The sequence below is a fragment of the Musca vetustissima genome, unplaced genomic scaffold, assembly GCF_032173495.1.
Source record: "Musca vetustissima isolate MV318-11 ecotype Yass unplaced genomic scaffold, APGP_CSIRO_Mvet_v1 utg14236, whole genome shotgun sequence".
Classification (NCBI taxonomy): domain Eukaryota; kingdom Metazoa; phylum Arthropoda; class Insecta; order Diptera; family Muscidae; genus Musca; species Musca vetustissima.
In genome coordinates this window covers 64599-90997 of record NW_026888094.1, presented here as the reverse complement: position 1 = coordinate 90997, position 26399 = coordinate 64599, and the positions used below count along the sequence as shown (strand labels likewise).

General features: G+C 35.4%; 1 protein-coding gene across 1 annotated transcript in view; it reads left to right on the top strand.

Annotated features, from left to right (window-relative positions):
* Positions 1 to 1696: 1696 nt before the first annotated feature.
* The window catches only part of LOC133335918 (uncharacterized), a gene marked incomplete at its 3' end in the record, with an annotated part of 86169 nt that continues 61466 nt past the window's right edge, over positions 1697 to 26399 (top strand). Inside the window, exons 1-2 of the mRNA XM_061544211.1 lie at positions 1697 to 2558; positions 3184 to 3308. Of these exons, the coding sequence (XP_061400195.1) occupies positions 1697 to 2558; positions 3184 to 3308 (987 nt within the window). The remainder of the gene's footprint in view (positions 2559 to 3183; positions 3309 to 26399) is intronic.

Sequence of the window (26399 nt, the reverse complement as noted above, 5' to 3'; positions counted from 1 at the left end):
CTAATTTTAGAATATTCATACAAAATTTCAATTGAAAATCTCAAGAACTCTTGAAGATATAGCCAATTTATTGTGTCAGCATCAAGTGACGGCTGAAGGACTTCTCAAACTTTTTCGAAGCAGTGGTTTACGTATGGCGGGCACGATAACTCAAAAACTAATAATCCAATCGGTTCCAAATGATGACACGTTTCTCTGGAAGTGTATGGCTCTCATATGAACTAGGATAAAGCCAATCGGGGACGGTCTTCCTTATTTTTTAACTTAGTTTGTGGTCAAAAATAGGCGATTTTTCAAAAAAAAAAAAAAAAAAAAAATCAAAGTTCCGCCATTTTGTCAATTGTTGTGCGAAGTCTCAATAATCCTAGTTCATACGAGAGTCTGACATGTACTCTTTCTAACACAGTTGGAATTTCCGGATTCCGATGTTCCAGTGAGGAGTTAACATGCCCATTCAAATATATATATGCAAAGTTGTGTTCTATTAATAGATGTAGCTCTGGTCGCCTAAAGAAACCAACCCTATACTCTGCTACAGAAGATTATTTGTTTTGTTAAAAAGAAGGACTAAAAAGTGCTGAAAAACGAACATTTCTGGACATCTGAAGAGGACTCTATGGTTTTTGAGGAGCATACACTCTGGTCTTTTTAGAAGCAAAAATAATCCTAAGGGGCCTCTATAAAAGGCTGGATGTTCGGTTCCGTTATGACACAAGAGGGGCGCCACAACCCTCTGGCCCTCTAATGAAGTTGACCATACTCGTATAGTCTTCCCTAGAAGACCCCTTGGATAGTTTATAATGGTGGTATTCTATGGAAGAAGACACTCTGGTCCTCCAATGAAGACTATCCTTTAGTCACCTACAGAAGACCTTCTGGGTAACTTGGGCTAATAAATTTTTGTTTTCTATAGAAGATGACACTCTGGTCCTCGAATGAAGCCGATGCCTTATTTTTCTGATCCTTTGGGTACTTTAAAAAGAGGGGATAATGGACTTGAGACCTTCCATAGAAGATAACACTCTGGTTTATTCGCGAAGTTTTCTGTGTTTCTATAGAAGACTTGTTGCTTTTGATCGAGAAACAGTCTCGCTGGTCTATCGTAGAAGCATACACTCTGGTCTTTCGAAAAAAAACGCTCCTCTTTTAATAGAATCCACAGGGTCCTTATTAGAAGACCTTCTGGTCTCCTAAAGAAACCGACCTCTTGGAATTTTTAATTGAATGACTCTTATTGTTCTCTGAAAATACCTTGTGGTCATTCATGATTTTCATGTTTTTAAATAATAATTCTCTTCTTCCTTTATAAATATTAATTTGATATGATTTTATTTAAAAATATACAAATAATAATACTTATTTTTAATTCTCATTACAGATGTGACACACATTTTCAAATGAACAATAATAAAATAACTGACCTGGGTAAATGTGTTACAAACGATTCTACATATTAATGAACAGATTTTACATCGTATGGAAGCAGAATAAAAAAATCGATAGCAACACCTAAGAAATTATATAAATAATATATATAAAAACAACAATAACAACACCCTATGTACGTGAGGCGCAAAACGTGTTTGCTAAATAACAACAAATCAAGAGAATCGTCAACAAAAATTATTTTTAAAAATCTATCTCAAAAGCAAGAGAATTCTTAATTATCTACGCTCCGAGAAGACAAAACGAAATAATGAACTCTTCACATTTAATTAGCAATCCTCAACTGGGTAATCATCATCCTCATCATCACCACCAGCAACAACATCATCATTATCTTCACAACCACACACAACAACAACAGCAGCAGCAACCGCAACCGCAACAACAATCATACACCTCAAAAATGCCGGCGACCACAAACAACAACATCAACAACCAAATTTCCCATAATTACAACAATAATAATCATGAACAACAGCAGCACCATACCGGTCTCGTGAATTCTCGTGGAAATACACAAACATCAAACACCACCACCAATCAAACATGTATGACGACACAACAGCAAACAATGAGTTCGAGTTCGAACCCCACAAGCGGCAGTCCAACCACAAACACAACCACCACACAGGCCACACAACAAAATAATAAATTTGCGCCTGCACGTAGGCTAGCTGCCCGTCATACTTTACGTTTGGCCATACCCAAACAACAGGGTGACCTGTCGTATGCAAATAACACGGTTGGTGGTGGTGGCATTTCACAATTTCGTCATTCGTCACCATCGCAACTGCCACCGGCTCCCATATTGAAACGTAACACAACGGGAGCCAGCACCACACCACAAGTAATGTCACATGTGCCGTCTCCTGCCTCTGTCTCCTCAAATACATATTCTCAAATACCCAAGTCTGCTTCACCACTGGAATCAAATAATTTGCCTAATGCCAATAGCTGCACTGTGAGCACGGCCACACCTTCCACAGCCAATAGTGGGCAATTTTTACGAGTACGAAATCCCAGTATAACTTTGAATTCAACGGATTTATGCAACACCAACAACAACGATTTCTTTGCATTTGCCAAGGATATGTCGTCGCCAGCTGTAGGAGGTAAGTTTTGAAAAAAAAATAAATAAATTCATATTCCACATTTTTATATCCTTGGCCATATGGCTAAAGAGGTATCATCGAAATATCGGTTTTAGTTTACTTGGACCCCAAATGCTTTTACCACAATTTGGTGTCGATTTCAAATAATATCCGACCACCTGCCCGTCGGTCTAATTGTTGCACACAATAGCTCTGGAAGAGGGTAACCGATTTCATCTGAACTTAGCATGTCGTAATATTTCTTGGCGGGCACGGTAACTCTAAATCGGTTCTAAATTTTAATACGTTATTCTGGACCTATGTACATAGCTTTCGTACGAACTAAGATAAATCCAATCGGCGAAGATCTTTCCTATTTTCTAGCTTGGTTTTTGATCGAAAATAGCTGATTGTACAAAAAATAATTTTCAGTCATTTTGCTAATTTCCGAGCGAAGTCAATAATAATAGATACATAGTTTTTCTAATTTAAATTCTGCACAAATCATGTTCGAAAATGAAAAATATTGGTTGACTTCTTTTGTACCTCCCCCCACAAGACATTTAATTATTATTTTGTTAGTTGTTTTCCTTAAGTCCCCGATCAACACCTAAATTTAGTTTCAATATTTCTTTCTTTCTTGTAGACCATTCACCAATATTTGCAGAAATCGCCTCATCCATGTCACCATCGACCAGCTCGGCATCGCCATCAAACCATTTGAATCGCCTCTTCAATTTGAGCCCGTCAACATTGCGCAGCTATGGAAATGTAAGTAAAATATTGTTGGTATTTAGCTATTAAATTAGCTCGGATTACGGTTTAATCTAGATTAAATATCGTCTTCAAGCGAAATAAACACTCTGGTCCACCTTAGAAACGGACAATTTGTTTTTATTAAAAGAAAAAACACCCTAGTCTCTCAAAGAAGACCACCTCTTATTCTTATATACACCTTATTTAATTGTTTTATATTAGAAGGCCCTCTGGTGTCCTATAGAAACCGACCCTTTGATTTTCTATAGAAGATATTTTTTAAAAAAGGGATGAAAAAGAGCTGTTTTAGAAGAAGGCGTTATGTTTTTTTAAGAAGTATACTCTCTAGTCTTCCTTAAAAGCAAACAAAATCTAAAGGAACATCTATAGAAGACTTAAGGCTTCTTTCTTTATGACACTGGAGGGCTGTCTTCTAATGAAGTCGACCCTTTAGTCTTCTACAGAAGACCCTCTTAAAAAAGGGGGCCAATAGAAACTGATTCTCTAGTCTTTTTTGAAGCTATCTTTCGAAATAAAATCTCTTTGGTATTCTTTGGAAAAGATCCTCTAGTCTCTCAAGAGAAGAACACCTCATCTTTTTCTATAAATATCTGGTCTTACGTTGTGGCACCCAAAGGGTCCTCTAATAAGGGGGCTGGCTTAAGTGGGGCTCGGATTAAGGCTTAATTCGTATTAAAATTTATTGACCCTCAATAAAAAGACATTGGATCTCATGCATAAAAACGAGCAAAAGCGATGAGTTGAGTCAAGTAAGCAATTGCTCGTAAGTTGAGTTAGATCGAACAGCAACTGCTTTTGCTCAATTTCGTATGCATAAAAATGAGTTCAAACCAATTGCAAATACTTGAGCAAATTGAGATCAAACTTCTAATTGTTATTAAAATGCAAACATGTCGTCAAGTGGAAGTGAATTAGAAGTAGTAGTAAACACTAATAATAAAATAAAAACTGACGGCATATCTGCATTTTTAGTACAACAAAAATTAAAGAAAATAAATATTTACTTGGAAAAAGTCAGTTGCCAAGTGTCAACGAAATGAAGCAAACATTTGGAATAGAAATAAAGGATTATATTATTATTATTAGGGTTTATATTATTATAATCCGCACCATAAGGCGGAGTGCATATACGCCATATATGCACTCCGCATATATGTATTTTCCGTGATCAAAATCAATTATATCCATACCCTGTTGAAACCCGAATATTTGCAAATACTTGGCTAATATTCCTCAATTTTTCATTCCGTTTATAACATCTCGAAATATTCCACTGAGACCCCATAAAATATATACACTGGTGGCCAAAACTAAAGAAAGTTTTTTAAGAATATAAACGTGACATTCATTTCGAAATAAAAATAAATTCTATGGAAAACTACATTGACCCAATTTTGATTTTTTTTCTTTTTTTATAAATAAGCAAATTTAGCTAATAATCGACAGCAAAACCGTTATTTTTGATTACACCTACGAGACATTGAACCTATACGATCCAAATTTTGATCTTTTGATGCATTATTCCTCACATCCTGAGCCTTTGGGAAGAGGTTATGTTTGTTAGTGAATCCCTTTGAATTTTGCTATCGATGATGATCCAAACATTTTTCTATAGGGTGAAGATCTGATGATTGTGTTGGCCATCATAAAATCCGGATTTTAGACTCCCGCAAACAATCGTTGACATGTTTTGGTTTATGTTTGGGGGTTATTGTCAAGCTTCAACACAAAATATTCATTAAATGTTTTTCCAAAATAATTTTCTGTGATAAATTATGTTCACAATCACTGATAATTATTCCTTTTAGTGTACGCGAGTCAACTAAGAGGCATGCTCAACAAAAGTTAAGCAAGAGCTCACAAAAGTAAGCAAAAGCTTGTTTTTATGCATATGAAAATGAGAACAATCTCATCCAACATCAATTTCTAAGTTCAAACTGAGCAAGAAGAGATCAAACCTGGGCAGTGAGTAAAAGCAAATACATCAAATTTTATTATGCATACGACAAGCACCTTTTACTCAAAAAATCGAGTCCGAGCTCAAGCTCAAGTTTTATACATGAGACCCATTGACTCCGGTTTAAGGTCCAATCCAGATTAATAGTCAGTAACCCCGTAAAAAAGGTAATTGACTTCGGATTAAATGAGATTGATCTTGGCTTATGCGTCATTTTATAGCCATATGTGATTAAACAACAATCCTATACGGTTCGAATGTTTGCCTACAAGCGAAAAAGGCTCTCTGGCCTACCTACCCTTTAATAGAATCCAAAGGGTCCATATTAGAAGATAATTTTTGGTCTCCTAAAGATACCATCATTTTAGTATTCTTTAGAAGACGATCCAGTTCTTTTAAAAAAGGTCGAAAAGAAGGACTGAAAAGGAACATTTCTGTGCCTCTATAGAAGAAGTATATTTTTTGAGAAAAAATACTCCTTTGTCTTCCTTAAATGCAAGACCAAACGACGCAAATATTATCCTTCAGGAGACGAAAAGAAGAAACCCCTTCTCCTAATAAAGCCGATTTCTACTATAATAAAATACACATTTTGGTAAGACACCCTATTGACATTCTCTCTCTCTTTTGACAAAAACAAATGTATTCTCCCAAACAATACCATTCATTAGTCGGGTGTGTTTTGTTTTGGTATCGTCCTTTGTCTCTCTTGGTGGTTCTTAGTTTTGCAACCGGCTGATTGTCTACCGTTTCTCTTGTTTACAACCGCGGTCTCTCCACACACTCGTTTTGGCTAGTTTTGCATTCCATTGTTTCTGTATTGATATTATAAAATTCGCATATGTATTTTCCAAACTATTTTGATATAACAAATAAGCGATGATATGAGCAACAAACTTAACCGACTAGCTGAGTCGATATAGATATGTGTCTCCGTCCGTACGTCTGTCCATTATAATTTGTAAACACGATACAGGCCACAGTTATGGACCAATCTTCACGAAATTTTGCATGTAGGATGGGTTCTGGCCAATGAAGACCCCTATTGATTTTGGAAAAGATCGGTTAATATTTAGGAGATGAAATGGACCAAAAACTTTATTTTTGTTGGTTTTTCTGGTCGCTCCAGAGACCGCAAATATGGCCCAAACACCGCGAATTTTTGCATGGAGAAGGGGATCGGGCCAAAGAATAAGCATGCCTGTTTTGATAAAGATCGGTCAATATTTAGCGGGTCAAATGGACCTTAACTTTTGTGTGAAAAATGACAAAATGTGTATTCTGTAACGTATATATTTACCACTGGAGGACATTGACCCGAGAAGTTGATAGTATATCCAAGAGGAATGGTTGACCTTTAAATTGATACCAATTATATTGTCGTAGGTACTGGAATGCGGGAGTTACACTTAAATATTTACAGGTGCTTACGTATTCATATATTATTTAGTAACCTATTACCACACTTAAGGGCGGAAATATAGCGCCGATCGCTTTGAAATGTTCCATGACGTTCCAGTTATGGTCAAGGACAACGCCTAAAATGTTAGGTGATGATCAGATAATAATGTTTCGGATGAAGTGGACCGAAAACTTTACTATTTGTACTTTTCGAGTCGAAAGCCGAACATCACAACACAACCCACGGTGAAGGGGATCCGGACAAGTAATTAGAGGGGCTGTACTGATTATAAGTAACATTTGCTGACTTCTAGCCAGTCAAAAGTGTGCAAATATCGCGAAATATTGCCCAATCTCAGAATATAGAACCACAGAAAGCTAGATTTTCATGGATGTTGTGTAGGGCATCGTATGGTCGGCCCCGTCCGACTATACTGCTCCGCTCACTGTTTTTTTACTGCGAAATGTAACCCTTCCTACGAGTATAAATCTGAAATTGTGATTGATCGATGCTTTACGAGAAATCTAACAGTACAGCCATCTGTAAAAAAATAATGGATTTATTTTTTCCCCAACCTAATATAAAATAAAAATAGATAAATTAAAACGACAAATAGTTTCTGTGTCATAGAAAACTGCCTCCACATAACTCCAAAGTTGCCTCTCTCTCTCTCTCTCTCTCCCTTTTTGACAAGAAACCAGTATTTAAAGTTTTATGAAGTGCATTCATAAAATGCAGAAATCCGAGCGTTGCCAACACTTTCCGAGGACTATTCATATAATATTTCCTCTCAGATATATACTGAGGTATACCATTTCTAATATAGCTGCAATATAGTGGTGTCAACCGGATTTCCATTCCATGGTTAAGGGTATTAATCCAAGTTCATGTTTTTACTTCAATTACTTTTATGAGTCTTCCTTCTTCTTTGATACTTTCATGACATATCAACAGAAATATTTTTATTTTTGTTGTATATTTCGAATACCCATTAGTCGTGATTCACCAGTTCTATTCAAAAACGGAGGTCATGACTTTTAAATGCTAGAATATTGACCCACGTTATTCCCCCTCATTCTGAAACACCCCTTTTTCTTAAAGTTATCGTTTGTTTATACATAGATTGGGTAAAGGAGGTTGTGGTGGAGAGGGAAAGGCGAAATTTATTGATTAAGAAACGAATACCATTGGGATTAAAACTATGAAAAAAATGCTAAAAAAAATCTTCGGCTTATAGACAAGTCAAAAAGAGAGAAGTTCTTATTTTTTATCCAGACAATATTTGCTTGTATCAAGCACAATACAGTTAACACCTTTTGCGGGTGAGGGGAGTAGCAGCGGCATACACGAATATCGTATAACATGCAAATTCCTAATGATCATTAAAACAGGGAGAAGGAAAACAAAAAACCAAATTCCTTTTTAACTGAAAATCAAAAGGAAGGCAAAAACAAATACAATGACCATTTTGACGGCAAATGGCTAGTTATGGACAATTTAACTCACCATATTTATAAAATATAACTTGACGACACTCCTTACCACAAACCATAACCCATTACTTTGTGGTGGAATCATTTCAAAACATTCCCCCTTGTCACTGGAATTTGTTAAGAAGTTTTTTTTTTCATAGTTTTCGCCGTTTCAGTTCTATTCACCTTTCCGTTGGTTATTTCTCAATTTCTAGCCATTTGCTTGGCTGGCAGCTATTCTTGTTAATAACAAAAAATAGCTTTGGCATGCCTATTAGTCAAGTTATAGAATTTATTTGCGACCAAGTTGTGGAGACATAAAATTCGTAACTAACGCACGTCTATAGAAAAAAACCTCTGCGATGAAAATCAATATGAAACTACCACGACGAATATGAATCAATGATAAAAAAAAAACTGGGTAAACAAGAAATCACGGATTTATGAGTATTTCGACCAACCTGCTAAGTTGTGTCCACTTAATTAGAATATGAAAACAGTGGTTGGATTAGTTAAAAAAACGAAAAATATTGGTCGACTGAATTAATTTGGAGTGCCAGTCCATCCATCTTTATATTTGACTGACTGGGGTACATGATAACTCTCAGTTCTAACCTTCGTAATATTCCTTCCAAACTTCTTGTACCATCCGTACCAATTGGTCAGAAATTGGTAGAGAAATTTATTTATTTTCATGTGCGAACATAGCATCAGATTTGATTAACATGGACCACAAAAATATTTTTTCTAAACCTAATATACATGGGTACTGTCCGAAAATGGGATCTATATGTCCATTCATTCAATTCTCCCACTAACGGGAATTTGAAACAATTTATGAATGCAAATTGTTTAGAATTTTTCACACCCATACATTCTAGATCAGACAAAATTCAAGGCCCGACTGTCTGCTGAAATAACGATAAAGATCACAATTTTGATCGCTACTACTACTAGAATGTTTGGTATTGTTATTAGAATATATCGGTTCACGTTTTGATATTTCCAGGATTTTAGCCGCAATAATTATAATTTGGCATTACGAGTTCTTGGAGGTCGAAAAACTTTTCTTTTACTTTTTTGCTGAAAAATGTTACTAAAGGTCCATGTCTTGGCATAGAATCCATATCCGAGGTTTCGGCTCATATTCGGTATTTCAATGGTTTTATCCTCATTTGTTCACCGAAGTGTAATTAGTCGAAAAAGGTCCGTTTTTCGACATAGTCCCAAAATAAACAACCTACTAGCACACAATGTACAATGACATAGTCAGCATATGAAGTTCTCGACATTTTGAACACATACCGCACCATGAAAAATTTAAACCAGTGAGCGGAGCAGTATAGTCTGCCGGGGCCGACCATACGATGCCCCACATAACTACTACGGAACTCTAACTTTCTGCGGATGTTTATTCCGAGCCTGGGCAATATTTCGTGATATTTGCACTCTCTTACCCGATTAGAGGTCAAGAGCACCCTTTCCTTAAAGCGACATATATTCAGTACAGCCCTTCTAATTACTTGTTCGCTTTTTAATTGTCGACTCGAAAAAACACAAAAACGTTAAGATTTCGGTCCACTTCATCCCAAAATTATTATCGGATCATCACCCAAAATTATATAGGCGTTATCCTTGACCATAACTGGAACCTCAAGGAAAAGTTCAAAGCTTTCAGCGCTGTATTTTTGCCCTCCCGATCTCCTTCTCCATTTAAAATTTCGCGATGTTGCGGCATCTGGAGCGACCAGAAAAGTCGAAAAAATAAGTATTTGGTCCATTTCATCCCCTAAATATTAACTGATCTTTACCAAAAACAATAAGGTTCTTCATTGGCCAGCACCGGTTCTAAATCCAAAACTTCGTGAAGATTGGTCCATAACTGTGGTCTGTATCGTGTTTACAAATTATAATGGACAGACGGACGGACACACATGTCTAGATCGACTCAGCTAGTCGAGATATGACGAAAGGTAAGAGAGATAGTCTCATGATAGAACCCATCGATGTACTCAACATTTTGGAACTTTTAGGTTCCATTGAGTGCCAAGTTTGGACTGTACGGCGGCTTACAAATCAATGCCACATTTTGGCCGTTCAAAAAGGCGCTGAATTCAGTCGATGAGTGACAGCTCGTACTGTCATGGTCCAAAATTAATTACTTCTAAGACTTTAAGCAAACAAATTGTGGCATGCCACTCAGAATTGACCGTTCGACGTTGATCAAGTGGGAAAGTCGCCACAGTTCGGGCGAAAAGTGTTTCTTCTACGAACAAATTTTCTTTTTATACACAACTCAACTATCTTGACAGGGTATTATAGATTGGTCCCACCTTTTAGTATACCGACCGTCATATCTCGACTAGCTGAGTCGATCTAGACATGTGTGTGTGTGTTCGTCCGTCCGTCTGTCCATTATAATTTGCAAACACGATACGTGCCATAGCTATGCACCAATACTCACGAAATTTTGCATGTAGGATAGACTCTGGCCAAAGAAGGTCCCTATTGCTTTAGATAAAGATCCATTATATTTAGGGGATGAATAGGACCAAAATTTGTGTTTATCTGGTCGCTCTAGAGGCTCTAGAAGCATGGCAGTTTTGATGAAGATCGGTCAATATTTAGTGGGTCAAATGCCCCAAACATTTGTGTGAAAAATTACAACATATCTATTCTTTGGCGTATATATTTTCTCCTACAGCACATAGACCCATGTAGTTGATATTATATCCGAGAGGATATAGGTGAGGAGATATCAATTATATTGTTGCATGTAGTCGGATGTGGAAGTTATACGTAAATATTTATAGGCGGATATGTGCTATGATATATTTTAGTATTACTATTACCACCTAGAGAGCGAAAATGCCGCCCTGATGGCTTTGAAATGTTACATGAAGTTTTTGTTATTGTCAAGGACAACGCGTATAATTTTCAATGCAATGAATCGAAAACTTTATTCTTGCCAGATATGCAGGACGTCACATATTTTACACCGTGAAGGGGTTCTGACCAAATACTTAGAACGGCTGTTTAGCTGGTGATCGGCCAATATTCCGAGGGTCAAATCAACTAAAACCTAAAGTGACCAAAAATTCATCTCGGGAAAACAAAATTTAGAAAATATGCCAGGGTCAAAAGATTGAAAATTTCACGAACAATTGATAGGCTAAGAGAATATAGAACCGTAGTAGTTGTATAGGGTATCATATGGGCGGTCCCGTCCGACAAAACTGCTCCGTTCACTGGCTTTTATTTATTTATTCGAAAGGTCCCTATAAATAAAATCATTTAACAATTTATTTGCTTTCTATTTTTTATTTAATTAAATATTATTTCCGTTTCAGCTTTCATTAGGAAACACGATTAGTGTAGGGTATCTAACCGGTACGTTCTTAGCTTACATTTTTCTTGTTGTTGTTGTTGCTTATATTCACTTGGCTTTTTTGAATAACTTTTCACTGTTAGAACTGCTCGGGTTGGTGTGATGTAAACGGTAGAAACGTGTCTAAATGAATGAATGGATTTTATAAAAGTGTCAGTGCATGACAATCGACACTTGTCAATTTTTAATTAGGGACGTATATTCAATTTGCCATTCCATTTGTAACTGCTCAAAATAATTATAGAATTTAATATTCTTCGATCGAGAATATTAAGAGAAAAGACTACGCAATAACCCTCGGTCTTAAGCATACAAAGTTTAGCTAGCACAAAAACTCAAGCCAGACGATCCTTGAAATATATGAAAATAATCTGGAATTCCATCGAAAATCATTTCGATTGATGAGTCTAATTTCCAATTCGGGGGCGAGGTAAAAAATCAATATTGTCACATCTGGAATGAAGAAAATCCATGGTTTATTGTAGAGAAGTACCTCTAACCTCAAGATATGACAGTTTGGAGCGCATAATGTTTGGAGAGTTCATTGAAACTCCGTATTTTTGAAAATTAGTTTTGGTTTAGCTATTTCATTAATGAACTGTTTATGGTCGGAGTTTAAGAGTATTGATGAGGATCACGACAATTTTTCAAGGCGCATTTTCCAACTGAAGGGTTGCTGGATCATTCCGGTGTCTTAAAGGGTGACAGACATCTATGCAGACAATTCTCAATAAAGGTAGATATTTTAAAAAGTCCCATATAAATGTTCTTGGTCTTTTCAACATTTAATTGCATAGAATTTGTGATATAAGTCCATATTTTGACATAGTCACCATATAAAGTTTTCGACATATTTTTTAATGTTGTCAGGGTATTAAAGCTTTGTGCAGCCCCAAGAGTTTGTAACGCTGTGAAATATTGGTCCTAGACCCACCTTTAAGTATATATGATCGATATACTTGCTGAGTCGATCTAGACGTGTGTGCCCGTCCGTTCGTCTGTTGATACAGGCCACAGTTATGTATCAATCTTCACGAAATTTTACATGTAGGATGGGTTCTGGCCAATGAAGAACCCTATTGTTTTTGGTAAAGATCGGTTAATATTTAGGGGATGAAATGGACCAAATACTTAATTTTTGTGGGCAAAATTATGGTCCGAAAAACACGAAATTTTACATGGAGAAGCGGTCGGGTCAAAGAATAAGCATGCCTTTTTTGATAAAGATCGGTCATTATTTAGGAAAAAATTGAACCTGGCTTTTGTGTGAAAAATTATAAAATTTGTATTCTATGGCGTACATATTTACTACTGGAGGACATCGACCCGAGAAGTTGACAGTGGTTGACCTTTAAATTATGTTGTCGTATGTACTTAAATATTTATAGGTGCTTACGTATTCAGATATTATTTATTAACCCAATACCACAGTGGAAGGCGGGCATATAGCCCTGATCACATAATAATTTTGGGATGAAGTGGACCGAAATTTTAATTTTTTGTGTTTTTTTCGAACATCACAACACAACCCACGTTGAAGGGAATAAGGACAAGTAATTAGTAGGACTGTACTGAATATTAGTAATTTTCGGAAAATATGTCAGTCTAAAAAATAGGTGCTGTTGATCTCTAATCGCGCAAGAGGATGCAACTATCACGAAATATTGCCCAGGCTCGAAATAAAAATCCGCTGTAGTTGTCTAGGGTATCGTTCCAAAAACCACTCACTGGTTTTTGTTTAAATAGGTTGAAATTTATATTAAGATCGTATATATGTTGTTATCGAACGATTGAGGCTATAATGGCGAGTGTTAATTTCAAATCAGGTTTAGATTTAGTCCGATATATAGTTTCTTCCGAGTATATGTAACTCGCGAAAATGTTCACACTATACCAAATAAAGCTTAGCCCTAAGTATTGTATAACATTTTCTTGAAATCGGTTCAGATTTTTAGATATCGTTCATTTATATATATATATATCTTCGTACGATTTACTGTACAAGCTACACCAAAGAATAGAGGTTAGAATAATTGAATTTGATTTTTTTTTTATTTTATTCGAACCTACGCAAATTCAAGAATGACCCTATAAAATTTCAAGAGAAAACCTCAACTACTCTTGAAGATATAACCCTAAGCTTTAAACGTGTTTTTCTCGAAACAGTGGTTTTACAACTGACGGGCACGATTGCACAAAAACTTCTAATCCATGGCGATTATTCGTCATTGTATGAAGTAGGATAAATTCAATCGGCGAATATCTTTATTTCATTTACTTAATTTGAGGTCAAAAATGGGAGTTTTTGATCAAAACAAAAAATATATATGATATTGTTAACTTCTGTCTAAAGTCAATAATCCTATTTCATACCAAAGCCAGACATGTACTCTTTTTAATGCCGTGGGCATTTTCGCATTCCGATATTCAAGTGAGGATTTATCATTCCCGCCATCAAAGTAAGGACTTTTCCTTAAACACAGGACTTTTCTTGTCCTTAAATCGATTCAAACTCCTTTCTTTACATAATTATCTTGTTTGAAACTTTTAATTGTCTTCACAATGTGGGGTGTACAAAATTCGATCCAAAGGGCGATAGCATGGGTTTCACTTGTTTTCATTTATAATTTGCTATTAATAATTCTGTATGGCAATTGTGTCATAAACTTTTTGTTTGTTTGTTTTTATGTCAATAGTGAGAATATTAAAATACAAAATAAAAATATAAAAAAATAATGATTCGATCGCACCAGAGAGCGAATGAGCACCAAACAGAGAGTAACTGTTATCCACTATTCATTAATATTCAATGTAATGGATATGTTTGTATGGAATACCCTATTACAAATACTATTACCATTAGCAACACCCATACATTTGCATACATATGTAATTACTATGAGTGTATGTACATTTATTACGCATGTTTGTGTCTTCATTAGTAGCAGAACACATTTACTTTGATCTTTTAACATTTGTTTTTTGAATTAAAAACAAAAATCAACAACAAATTGAAATTAAATATTATTTTTTGTTGTTTAATAGTAAACAAATACATATTCTGTTGTTGTTTCGGTTTTTGTGCTTCTGTCAAAGACCCCCCAAATTTGTGAAATATTGAACAACCGACAGTGATGATATTGAAAATCAAATAAACAAAACCAGACCAAAACGTAACGAAACTAAACGAATTTTCTATCTATAGATGAATTGCTTGCTGTTCTTAAGAAGACATGACCAAAATAATGAAAAAAATAAATAAATTTTATTTATGGCCAAAAAACCCTCAACACCAACAACAACTGTATAACATATTCATTAAAAACGCCAACAACAAGAATCTAACCACTGTAAGTCAACACATATGTACAGTATTGAATTAAACAAATTATTTTCACTACTACGGCACAGTGGTGCGAAAGATAATATGTGAAGCCACTGAGTGTATTACAGTAGGCAATCGGAGTCAGTAATGTTTTTATACCCTACACGACTATGTTGTCAGGGTATTATAGCTTTGTGCAGTCCCAAGAGTTTGTAATGCCGCGAAATATTGGTCCTAGACCCACCTTTAAGTATACCGATCGTCATAGCTGAGTCGATCTAGACATGTGTGTCCGTCCGTCCCTCTGTCTGTCCACTATAATTTGTAAACACGATACAGGCCACAGTTATTGACCAATCTTCACGAAATTTTACATGTAGGATTGGTTCTGGCCAATGAAGACCCCTATTGTTTTTGGTAAAGATCGGTTCATATTTAGGGGATGAAATGGACCAAAAACTTTATTTTTGTTGTTTTTTCTGGTCGCTCCAGAGGCCGCAAGTATGGCCCAAACACCGCATAGAGAAGAGGATCGGGGTAAAGAATAAGCATGTCTGTTTTGATAAAGATCGGTCAATATTTAGCGGGTCAAATGGACCCCGATTTTTGTTTTTACTTCTGGAGGTCATAGACCCGAGAAGTTTATAGTATATCGGAGAGGAGTGGTTGGCCTTTAAAGTGATACCAATTATATTATCGTATGTATTCGGATGCGGGAGTTACACGTAAATATTTATAGGTGCTTACGTATTCATATATTATTTAGTAACCCATTACCCCACTAGAGTGCGAAAATATAGCGCTGATCGCTTTGAAATTTTCCATGAGGTTCCAGTTATGGTCAAGGACAACGCCTATAATTTTCGATGATGATCAGATAATAATATTGGGATGAAGAGGACCAAAAACTTAATTTGTTGTATTTTTTTTCGAGTCGATTGAGTCAATTGAAAGCCGATCATCACAACACAACCCACGGTGAAGGGAATATGGGCAAGTAATTAGGGCTGTACTGAATATCAGTAATATTTGTTGATCTCTAGTCGATCAAGAGGATGCAAATATTGCGAAATATTGGCCAAGCTCGGAATAAAAATCTGCAGAAAATTAAAGTTCCTTGGAAGTTGTGTAGGGTATCATATGGTCGGCTCCGTCCGCCTATACTGAAAATATGTAAATCGCATGTGAAGCGAACGGAATATCTATATTTCTCATAAACTTTGCTCATTATTAAAGCCCGAAGATGGCGTATACATGACATATATCATATGTGGTACCTTATTTTTAGCTCAAAAACATAAAGTAGCCGTCCTATAGCTTCAACTATGTGCAGTGCATTCAAAATACATAACATTGTTCGGGACCTTTATATGGGGCTATGCCATTATAAAGTGCCAGGAGAAAATACCAGCTGAAAGTTGGGCGGGAACATATATGAGGACTATGTCAAAAAATTAATTTGTATTGAAAATTGTCTGCATATATATTTTTCAACCTTCAGGAAGGTCAATACAGCCTCTTCGGTGGAAAATTGGTCAACTGTTCAAACTCCAAACTAAACATACTAGGAGTAAGATCAATTTATTTAAAAAATGTCACAGCTCTATAGTAATTTCAACGGGGAACCGAGAACCGAGATGTATATTACGACAATTCAAAAAAAAATCAACTTAAAAATAAATTTATTAAAAAATTCGCCTAAAATTTGAAAACAAAATCTTAAAGATTCCCGCAAAAGCCTTGAAAGCAATTGAATATATATTCTTACAAATTTTGATAAAAATTCTACTTAAAAATGCACGCTAAAGCCATTAAAGAATATTTATTAAAATTCAAGAATATTTATTAAAATTCAAACATAATACTCAGTTAGTCCTCGAAAAAATATTTATTGAAATCCAAGCTTAACGTTCCGATACTACTTACCAATTAATCATAAAAATCCAAGTCCTTGAATTTTTTTTTTATAATTCCAGGCTCCGATCTAGTCCTTGAAGAAATATTTATAAAAATCCAAGCTTAGGGTTTAGATAGTCCTTCAAAATTAATATTAAAAAATTCAACCTTGAGGCTCAAGGTTCAATCCTTGAAAAATATTCGAAAAAATAGAATCGGATAGAACGTCCGCATGATATTATTAAATTATTTTTTTACATAATTTAAATTGAATTTAACTAAGTTTGGAAGAAATTTACGTTCTTCAATGTTTGGATGTAATCGAGAGTTATCGTGCACACAAACCGGTCAAACAGACATACCGGCATTTGTAAATCGACTCCAAATTGTCTGAAATGAGGTCTTAAGCCAACATTTCGATGCGCCCCTCATTATCCCTGAGAGTATAATAAGGAAGGCCTTGGCGGATTTCATTTGTCTTACAATACAACATATTTGGAATGGATTTTTAATTTTCGAGTAATCTTGCCAGCCATTCGTAAAAACACTGTTTCGAGAAAAATACGCTCAAATTTTGAGAGGCAATATTGCCGTCACTTGTGTTTGATACATTAAATCGGCTTTTTCTTAAACAAGTGAATAAGCGTTTAGTTCGGCCGGGCCGAACTTTGGATACCCTCCACGATAGATATACTGACAGGTACTATAAATGAAAATATAGGGAACATACCAAAAAGTGGACCTATGCCGACATTTCTAAAAAGGGATTATGTAAACCATAATAAACCAGTAAGGAAAGTAGTAAAGTCGGACTGGGCCGGAATATTCTACATATGTATCCTCACAGACGTCTCCTTTTGGAAGGTACTTTGAAATGAAATTGAACGAACATAAATCTAACCCAATTTTCTCGAAATTTAACATACGAGCTATGGTAGGGACAGATTTCCATCTCTAAGGTACGAAAATCCCCATAAACACCCAATGTAAATATAAATACAGAAAAAAAACACAAAATCTCTGTAAATACTCTTGTCAAGACTGAACAAATATATAAAGAGGTTGTTAAAAATACAACTTACAAAACATTGAATTATAGTAACTACAGTACATTGTACAAAATTGTGTGCCGGTCGGCCTTTGTGTCTTTAGTGCACAATTTACATTAAATCGAACAAAACTATATATGGGAGCTATATCTAAATCTGAACCGATTTTCTAGAAATTTTATACACATCATTCTAGGCTCAATCCAGTACGCTATACCAAATTTCGTACAAATCGGAAGACATTCAGGGACTTTGGCATGTTATTTACCTAAAATCGGGCGAAACTATATATGGGAGCTATATCTAAATCTGAACCGATTTTCACGAAACTTAGCACACGTCATTCTAGACTTAATTCAGTACGATATGCCAAAATTCGTGCAAATCGAATGATTTTCAGGGACATTGGTGCACCATTTACCTAAAATCAGGCGAAACTATATATGGGAGCTATATCTAAATCTGAACCGATTTTCAAGAAATTTTGCACACAACATTCTAGACGCAATTCAGTGCGCTATGCCAAATTTCGTGCAAATCTGAAGATATATAGGGACTTTGGCATATTATTTACCTAAAATCGGGCGAAACTATATATGGGAGCTATATCTAAATCTGAACCGATTTTTACGAAACTTAGCACAAGTCATTCTAGACTTAATTCAGTACAATATGCCAAAATTCGTGCAAATCGAATGATTTTCAGGGACTTTGGTGCACCATTTACCTAAAACCGGGCGAAACTATATATGGGAGCTATATTTAAATCTGAACCGATTTTCAGGAAATTTTACACACATCATTCTAGACAGAATCCTGTACACTATGCCAAATTTCGTAAAAAGCGGAAGATATATAGGGATTTTGGCATGCCATTTACCTAAAATCGGGCAAAACTATATATGGGAGGTGTATCTAAATCTGAACCGATTTTCAAGAAATTTTACACACATCATTCTAGACTCAATCCAATACTCTATGCCAAATTTCGTGCAAATCTCAAGATATATAGGGGCTTTGGCATGTTATTTACCTAAAATCGGGCGAAACTATATATGGGAGCTATATATAAATCTGAACCGATTTTCACGAAACTTAGCACACGTCGTTCTAGACTTAATTCAATACGCTATGCCACAATTCGTGCAAATCAAATTATTTTCAGGGACTTTGATGCACCATTTACCTAAAATCGGGCGAAACTATATATATGAGCCATATCTAAATCTGAACCGATTTCAATAGGGTTCGTCCTTGGGCCAAGTAAGTGAACTTTGCCAAATTTCATCCAAATCGGATCATAAATGCGACCTGTACTTTGTTAACAAAAATACATGGACGGACGGACGGACAGACATGCGTATATCGACTTAGAAAGTCGATTTGCATATTCTCAAAAGGAACCATGGGTCTATCTCGATTCCTTTTGCCTGTTACAAACATATGCACAAAGACATAATACCCTGTACCACAGTGTGGTGAAGGGTATAAAAATAGGGGTATAACATCATCTAAAATGTTATAGAACATTATATAGGCGCCATCGTCCGACTTCGTTTTTTTTTTAATTCTTCTAATGTGTTGTGGTGTCAATGAGGTCCATCCAATGTGCCCAAATGAATAGCAACATGAAAAATTAAAATCGAATATTCTCACAATACGGAACACTGTGTCCTAACTGGGAGGTAGCACATGCATAATTATTGTTCATATAAATGTAATTGTAGTGGTTTATTGAAGGTTGTCGTTGTATGGACTGGGGTAAATGGATGAACGGATGGATGACTGAATGAATGAATAAATCGTTCAGTGGATGGATGTATGGGTGCTATGGACGCGACTTATCCGCCACATTCATTACCGCAACACCACTGTGCCACTGTGTAAAATAAATGGTTAGAATTTTATTTACTTTTTTTCGCCTGTCTGTTTTTTCGTCGTCGTCGTTGTTGTTGTCTTCTTCTCTTTGGTGTTATTTGTTGTTGTTTATTTACTTTTTAACATTTCAAACATTTAAGTTCTGATGGATAATTTTTTTTGGTCGTGGCTTTTTTCGTTTTTTTTTTTTTTTTGTTTTGTTTGAAAAGCTTGTTGGGTTGGGTGTAGAGTGTGGCGGTATGCGTGCTTCTGCTGCTGGGGCTGTTGTTGTTAGTTAGCCAGTCAGTCAGTTGCATAAGTGTGAGTAGTGGTGGCGGTGGTATCCGCCGAGAGACATAACGTGACTGTGAGTGAGTTATTTAGCCGTCTTCCAAGAACGCCATATTCAGTATGTGACGAATTGAGAGTCGTGCCGGTAGTAAGTTATAGTTTTTGTTTTGGGTTTTCGAAAAAAAGAAATGAAAATAAATAATTAAATGTCTTAAAAATCCGCCACAAAATTTTTCTTTAAACAACATTAAAAATAACAAAAAAAAAAAAAATATATTCGAGAAAAATAATTGTAAATAATAGCAGCGGGAGTGCGTGAGTGTTTATGATTCGAATTAAAAGAAGAAGAAAAAAATACTACATTGTTCATTTTCTTTAAAACGCAATTCTAGTGGCCATAACAGGAAAACAAAAAATAAAAAAAATTAAAGTTCAAGGATACCATTAGCCCACCTTAATGAAATGTGAAATTTTTGCCCCCAAAAGAAAATTTATTTCATTCTGCCCCTCCTCCTCCTCTTCTCCGCGTTGTGTTGCTTTGAAGTTTCACCCATTGTTTGTGAAAATTCTGGCATAACCTTGAATTAAATTAAAGAAGAATACAAAATTTTATTATAATTTTTTCGTTATTATTATGGGCAATCGTGTCAGTACGTTGTGGTGTAAGAAAACAAATTTGCCCATTGCCCCCCACAGTTGCGATACACAAAGTACCAATAAAACCGGTGAGAAAAGTTGCGAAACGAAAACGCGTTCCGATTCGCCCAGACGTGCCTCGAAACGTAGATTTCTGCAGCGTCGCCTTTCACTCACAAATTGGATAACACGTGAGAGCGCCACACGACAACCCCAAGAACCCGTTGAAGTTCATCGCGCCGTTAATACCTTACCGAGACGTTTGAAATTGAATAAAGAAGAGCAAGAGAAACGCGACAAATCCGAAGCGTCGGAATTAAATCCAACTCAAAGTGAACAAATTCCACCGAAACCATCTGAAGTTGTGCAGGTCGTGGAAACTTCCCGCGAAGAAGAAAAAGAAACGAATCCGAATTCCATAGATGTGGTGGATGCTCCGCCACCATCATCAATATCTTTGGCACCGGATACCATTAAACTCTTGACATCTACCCGCACGGATTTATTAACTCGCGAAAAACGTACCCTGAATATCTCCTCCTCGCACATCTCGAGAATGAAGATTAATTCGGATTTAAATATAAGCAGTACATTGGCAACCCCCACAGCCAATGGTGGCAAGGTAAGCTTGAGTTATTTTTAAAAAATTTAGTCGTTAAGGTGCTTCGTTTGTTAAATCAACACCCCCTACCCCAAGTGGTACCTGTTTACTGGCTTTGTTTTGTTTGTTTACATTTTTAATTATGACGTTTGGCTGTGTTTACCGATCTTGACGACTGTGACGTTATGGTAGTCATCGTTGCCATTTGTTTTAAACAATTAAGGTTTTTTATTTTGTTACCTCCCTCTGCTACAATATAGAGGAGTGTTCACCGGAGATCACATAAAGTTTCAATATTCCACCTCTAGCGATATGTTCGTCACGGGTAGAGATCGCACAGTTAAAGAAAAATGAATTTTGCACAGATATTGCTACTACTTCTAGTACGTTTGATATATTACACTGTGCGAAAAAATCTAAGTTATAATCTGGGTGGTGGAACATTTCTATTGGGGATAAAATACCTTGGTGAGTATAAAAAACTCCCAAAAAGGAACCGGATATTCAAATCGTAAAACCGATATTAGTCCGATTCAATAAATTTAGTACGTTTGTTTACTAGCATATATAGGGTATTAAAACCGGTTTTATTACAAAAAAATATCCGGTGCAATTTAGAAAATCGGTTATTTTTTCCTCGAAATTTATCGATCTAGATATCTGTGTCGTCCGTCCGTCTGTTCATTGAAATTTGTAAAAAGTTATGGACCAACCTTCACGAAATTTTGCATGTAGGATGGGTTCTGCCCAATGAAGATCCCTATTGTTAATATTTAGGGGATGAAATGGACGAAATTCTTATTTTTGTCTAGGCCGCATTTATGACCCAAACATCTCGAATTTTTACATGGAGAAGGGGATCGGGTCATATGGGCCGTCTGCGTAACATGGGGAAAATTTATGGAAAACGATATATAGCGAAATTGATACACGATATTCGGTACGCCGCGTTGTTAAAAATATAATCTATACGTGGGAGCTATAACTAAATCTGAACCGATTTTCACGAAGATTGACACACATATTTCTAGACTTAATTCAGTACGCTATGCCACATTATGTACACATCGAATGATATATATGGGGACCTTGGTGCACCTTTTCATAAAATCGGAACCGATTTTCCCGAAACTCACCACTCATCGTTCTAGACTTAATGCTGTACGATATGCCAAATTTCGTGCAAATCGAATCATATAAAGGTACTTTGGTGCACTATTTACCTAAAATCGGATATATAAATGGGAGCTATATCTAAATCTGAACCGATTTTCAAAAAATTCAACACACATCGTTCTAGACTTATTTCGTTCAAATCGAAGTATATATAGAGACATTGGTACACCATTTACCTTAAATCGGACGAAAATATATATGGGAGCTATATCCGAATCTGAACCGATTTTCAGGAAACTTGACACACATCATTCTAGACCTAATTCCTTACGCTGTGCCAAATTTCGTGCAAATCGAAAGATATATAGGGACATTGGTACACCATTTACATTAAATCGGACGAAAATATATATGGGAGCTATATCCAAATCTGAACCGATTTTCAGGAAACTTGACACACGTCATTCTAGTCCTAATTCATTACGCTGTACCGAATTCCGTGCAAATTGAAAGATATATAGGGAAAATTTACATTAAATCGGACGAAAATATTTATGGGAGCTATATCCAAATCGGAACCGATTTTCAGGAAACCTGACACACATTATTCTAGATCTAATTCATTACGCTGTACCAAATTCCGTGCAAATCGATAGATATATAGGGACCGTTTACATTAAATCGGACGAAAATATATATGGTAGATATATCTAAATCTGAACCGATTTTTCCCAATTTCAATAGGGTTCGTCCTTGGGCCGAATAAGTGACCTATGCCAAATTTCATCCAATTCGGATTATAAATGCGACATGTACTTTGTTTACAATTTAACATAGACAGACGGACGGACATGCGTAAATCGACTCAGAAAGTGATTCTATGCATATTCTCAAAAGGAACCATGTGTATATCTCGTATAATACCCTGTACCACAGAGTGGTAATACCCTGTACCACAGAGTGGTGAAAGGTATATACAGCTATCATTTTCGGTATGTTCAAGGTCCCAGCGCATTCTGAGTGTATATAGTTTGGTATTTAATTTTCCCCTGGTATAGCCGCAATATAAAATTCCCCATCGATTTTAGATATTTGAATATCCATCTCATTGAGGAGGGTACAATAAGTTCGATCCAACCGAACCGAACAATGTTTTTACTTGTTTTTCGTTTCATTTGTTTTTATTTTTCTTCCAACTTTTTTTTTACTTTATTTGATTACGATACCACCACTCGGTTTGTCATCTTCATTATGACAATGAGTATCATTATTGATTTCTTTTATGACTACTTAATGAATTTTTTTCCTGCTGCTGCCAATGTGATTTAATGATATCATTTTATTAACATGTATTGTTTTGTTTTCGTTTTGTTGTTGCTGTTGATTTGAAACATTTATTAAAATAAATCTTTTCAAAAAATATTTTCGGAATTTAAATTCCAAAAACAGACAACAAAAAATATTAATTAATTATTTTAGATTATGAAGATATTAACGAAATATCACGACAGGCGTGCAAAGTAGAAGGTAAACTGGTGTTGATGGGAGAGTCGCTACAAAAAAAAAAAAAAATAAATAATAGTAGAATTGGGAGGAGTATTTATTAGCTGAGTAAATATTTTTAAATGATAAAAAAAACGACAAATTGCTTTGTAGTCTCCAACGTGAGAAATATTATTTTGGGAGGGCTATATCTAAATATGGATGTAATTTAAGGGAGGTTCACTGGAACATCGGAATCCGAAAATTCCAACGGTGTTAGAAAGAGTACATGTCTGGCTCTCGTATGAACTAGGATTATTGACTTCGCCCTAAAATTAACAAAATGGTGGACCCTTGAAAAAATATTTTTGGAAAATCGCCGATTTTTTACCAAAACTCAAGTTAAAAAATAAGGAAGATCTTCACCGATTGGCTTTATCCTAGTTCATACGTTAGCTATACACTAACAGAGAAACGTGTAAAAATTTGAAATCGATTGGGTTATTAGTTTTTGAGTTATCGTGCCCGCCATTCGCAAAAAAATGTTTAGAGAAAAACGCGTTTAAAGTTTGAGAAGCCCTTCAGCCGTCACTTGATGCTGACACAATAAATCGGATATATCTTCAAGAGTTGTTGAGATTTTCATTTGAAATTTTTTAGCGACATTCTTTAATTAGTGTAGATTCGTATTATATCAACAAAATTTTTGACCCCGAGAATGGGGGGGTCCCCTTAAATAAATTTCGAGATTTTCTAGCCCCTGAGAAAAATGTTCAATGCTCCAAAAGTATTCAGGTCTTAGTATAGCCTTCACCAAAATAATTTTCTCGCGTTGATATGCTTTAAAGAGATAATTTAGTTTCAAACATTGATTCTTTAACGTTAAGGCCAATTGCAAATTATATGTATTTTAATTCTATGGTCACCTCTTATGACCATATGCAACAGTTCGAGTTTTCATCTTTATACATTATGTGAGGATCATTGAATATACCCATTGATATCAAGTATTCACAATTTATAATTCTTGAGCATACATTTTGATATTCATGACCCTATACAATATAAATGATCGAATCGATATTATATTTATTTTGGTTTCAATTCACTTCAATTTTGTTTCTGTTTTGTTGTATTTTTCCTACATGACGAATTCTCAGAACCGTTCGAATAAACAGAACACAAGTGTTTTTGGTTTTTTTTTTTTTTTTTTTTGAGACTATCACCGTTGAACGACGAGACGCATCGACTTTCAATATGATATTCTATAAACAAAAAAAAAAGGAAGAAAAAAATATAACGATGTAAAAATAAAATTGAATTAAATTTTAAATTTCAATTCAATTTTCGCACATGTTTTTTTTATTTTTTTATAAAGAAGAAAAAAAGATTGAATATATTTTATTTGTCCTTCAGTAGCAAAAAAAAAATGAATATTCGATTCGATGATGCATTATCAAAAATTATGAATATTGTCCCACCTTTGAGGCTGCCACCCATATAACATATATATATGTCCCGAAATTCGGTATTTATGGGGAGTTTGAGTTTTTAAGTTTTTTTATTTTACATTTTGGATCCTCAGTAGGTAACAAATCCCTTTACCAATAATTATCATTATTAGCCATAGGTTCAGTGTAGCCCTCTCATTATTCAGTATTATGGGATATATTGTGCACTTCTTTTTATACGGAGTGGACTCTAATTTACTAAGTGTTTAGCTTTCAAATTATATGCATCGGTTAATAAAGACCCATATAAAAATATGATTTATTATCCTAAAATCCGGTTTAAGTTATTTGAATGATACGGTTTTGTCTTCCGCAAATAAATGTTATTGACCTGTTAAGATTAATCCGATACTTCTTCATAATCTGCAACTTATATGAAACATATTTGTATACTTAGATATTACGCATTTTAAACAAGGATCGGTTAAAGGTGGAATAGGACGGTGAAAACATACGAACATAGATTTTTTGTCTTTCAAGATCCAATCTAAAATATTATGAGCGACAATTGTGTATGTGTATGGTATTTGGAGATCCAAAAATCTCTTCTTGAGGTGTTTAGTTACGACGGAAGATATTTCATCACAAAATTATTCTGCAATAGCCGCAAAGAATGATATGACGAATTTGTACTTTTAGGTTCTTAACATACTCTCTGATGTGTTTCGTTCTCATAACGCATTTTTCACACAGTGTTGTCGAATCATTTTTGCACTCGGATTGCAACATCTGCAAACACTCCTCTTGGATATACTATCGACTTCTCGGGTCTATGCCCATCAGGGGTAAATATATTTGCAATAGAATACAAATTTTGTAATTTTTTACAAAAAATTCAGGGTCCATTTGACCCGCTAAATATTGACCGATCATTATGAAAACATTCATGTTTATTCTTTCGTCCGATCCCCTTCTCCATGTAAAAATTTGCGATGTTTCGATACACGTTTCTAGATCGACTCAGCTAGTCGAGATATGACGAGCAGTATACTGAAAGGTGGGTCTAGGACCAATATTTCGCGGCGGTACAAACTCTTGGGGCTGCACAATGCTATAAAACCCTGAAACACGTCGCAAAAAATATTTGTAGGGGAGAGGGGGG